We start from the raw sequence: 2,427 nt of genomic DNA on the forward strand, positions 1-2,427 counted from the left end.
TGTTGGCCAGGTATCAAAAATGTCGGTACTGTAAATTTGAAGCCATAGATCTCAATGTTCAACTCATAGATGCATCGAGGCTGCGTGAGAAGGCCACCACACCCGACGAGCACCACATTATCTGGGACTGCAAGAGGGATCAAATCAACACCCGCGGCTCTTAGTTTGCTCTCTGCCTCCACGCTCAATGTGCATGACATACTCCCAGAGTCCAACATACCCCTCAGTGTAGATCGGTCACTCACTGAAACTGAGGCATAGAACAAATCACTAGCCCTCTGAACTCTTTGTGACCCCAAGAAAACCACATCACTGTTCTCAGGTGAAGCGTTACAACACTCTGTATAAATAGAGTGTGCATCTAGTGCATTTGTGAGGGTATTATCCACACTGCCCATGCCGCCCCTCTCATCACACGGGCTCTCTAGTTTAAACTAGGGTACTGGGAGGACGGCTGCGGTGTTTGATGAGCAGGCTGAGGACAATCCCTTTTAATGTGTCCTGAGCCGAAGCAGTTGAGACACAGTCTGAACAGTCTGCAGTGTGAATGTGTTGTATGCTCCTCCGAGCAACAAACCCTACATGGAGCATGCTGAGGACGTTTAGAACCACGTGTGTAACTCCCCATATGCTGACCATGTTGTTTTGTAGCAAGAGAAGCTGCACACAAAGACAGAACTTTATCAAACATCTCTGCCATCTGATGAGGTGGTTCGACTCCTGAACTGGAAGAAAAAGTTGGCTTGGGTAGACCTGCGTTCTGAAAGGGAGTCGGTTGTGGAGCAACATGCTGCTGTGGCTGCTGATATAAGGGCCCTGAAGCTGAAGAACGATCACATGCTAAAGCAGCTTGGGGATAACGGACAGCAAATGGTGCCACATCGGCTGGCAACGCAGCACTGGGTGACTGAGCACCAAGCTGAGGAAGACAGGAGAGAACAGCAGGGCCTGTAGATGAACCAACAGCCCTGTTCGTAGTAACCATTGGCTTCCTAAGGCTCGCAACATGGTTATCAAGTCGGCTCTGGACCTCAGCAGCAGTCCACTCCTCAATAGGTTTCAGCTGGAAGGAAAGAGCTAGACCAGGATCAGGACAATGGTTGATGAACATTGTAACAACTTCAGCTCCTGGATCCTCCACCTGCTTCCCCCTTCTACGCAAACACTCATCAGCTGCTTCAATAGACTTGTTCAGTCGAATCCAGTAGTCCATGGCTGTCTCCCCATCAGCAGGCAGGATATTATAGAAGTCCCTCATTGGTAAACTGGAGAAGATCAGCTCACCAAAGTTGCGTTTCAGAATATCAAAAACAGTAGAAACTAACTTGTCACTACATGACTGAGGCTGGCAGCGAAGCGACACCTGAACCACATCTCTAGCTTTCCCAATAAGTCTGGATGTGATGATCTCACACATTTCTACAGGGTTCACACATCTTATTCTTGACAGATAACATCTCATCAAACCCTCCCATTCCTGGATGGAGAAAGTGTCAGTGTGGTCACCTTTGAAATATGGTGGTGCCCTGATATCAGACTGAACCACAAACCTTGTTTGTGACTGATCGGTCGGGTCGCTGGGATGGCTGTCAGCAACCTGAGATTGTGATTGACTTTGTGGGTTTAGCCCACTCAGGTTTGTTGTAATGGCATCCCCAATCTGCTTAGCCAAATCAGCAATCACCCCACTCAGAGCCTCAGTAGAAACAAGTTGGCTAAGGTCAGACCTTGCATTGCCAATGGGTGTAGAAGCAGCAGCAGGGACAGGTGGGGGGTTCAGCTCAGACTGATCAACAGAACATTCATATGCACTAGAAGGCATAGGCCTACCCCTTCCAAAAGACATGTAATGTTGGCCCCTCCCCAAACTAAAAGTAACCCTCCGGTCCACTTCATCACCCTTAGAAGGGACGTCAGTGTCACACATTTTGTCAAACAGTAACAGAGAAACACTATTAAAAAGAACAATACGTCAGTCAGCAAAAAAAAAAAAAACAACTTATCTACAGGCAAAGGATAATAAACAGACTGGTTTCTTGTCTTCAAATTTGTTTTTTTTATTTTTTATTCATACAATTATGTACTGTTTCAAAATTGTTTATTTTCCCAAAACAATAAAAAAAATTGACAAAATTAAAAATATGTCGTTTTTCACTTACTTCCCTTGTATAAAACAAGGTACACAAAACAGAGCAACAGAAACTTGACTTTGTTGCCAGGATACAGCAAACCAACGCCTGCCAGTCAAAGCGCAGGGCAAAGACGCGCGGCGCAGCGAAGGCGGAGCCCAGACATCAAAGGTGGGAAAGGCGCAGCGGAGCAGCAGCTTCAGCAGCGGAGATTCGACGATACAGCGGGTCAAACGGCACCAAGTGTAACCGGATCCTTTTCTGCGTTGTGCTGGTTATTGAGTGAACAGGCCGTGAC

General features: G+C 47.0%; 1 protein-coding gene across 1 annotated transcript in view; it reads right to left on the minus strand.

The window, feature by feature from the left end:
• Window positions 1-401: 401 nt before the first annotated feature.
• LOC106959356 (uncharacterized) overlaps window positions 402-2,427 on the minus strand; it is a 5,185-nt gene continuing 3,159 nt past the window's right edge. The window contains exon 2 of the mRNA XM_015051878.1: window positions 402-1,777. Coding sequence (XP_014907364.1) covers window positions 425-1,777 — 1,353 coding nt within the window. The 3' untranslated portion in view covers window positions 402-424. The remainder of the gene's footprint in view (window positions 1,778-2,427) is intronic.

This window comes from Poecilia latipinna, unplaced genomic scaffold (assembly GCF_001443285.1).
Source record: "Poecilia latipinna isolate Pla-1442-1.1 unplaced genomic scaffold, P_latipinna-1.0 Scaffold1072, whole genome shotgun sequence".
Classification (NCBI taxonomy): domain Eukaryota; kingdom Metazoa; phylum Chordata; class Actinopteri; order Cyprinodontiformes; family Poeciliidae; genus Poecilia; species Poecilia latipinna.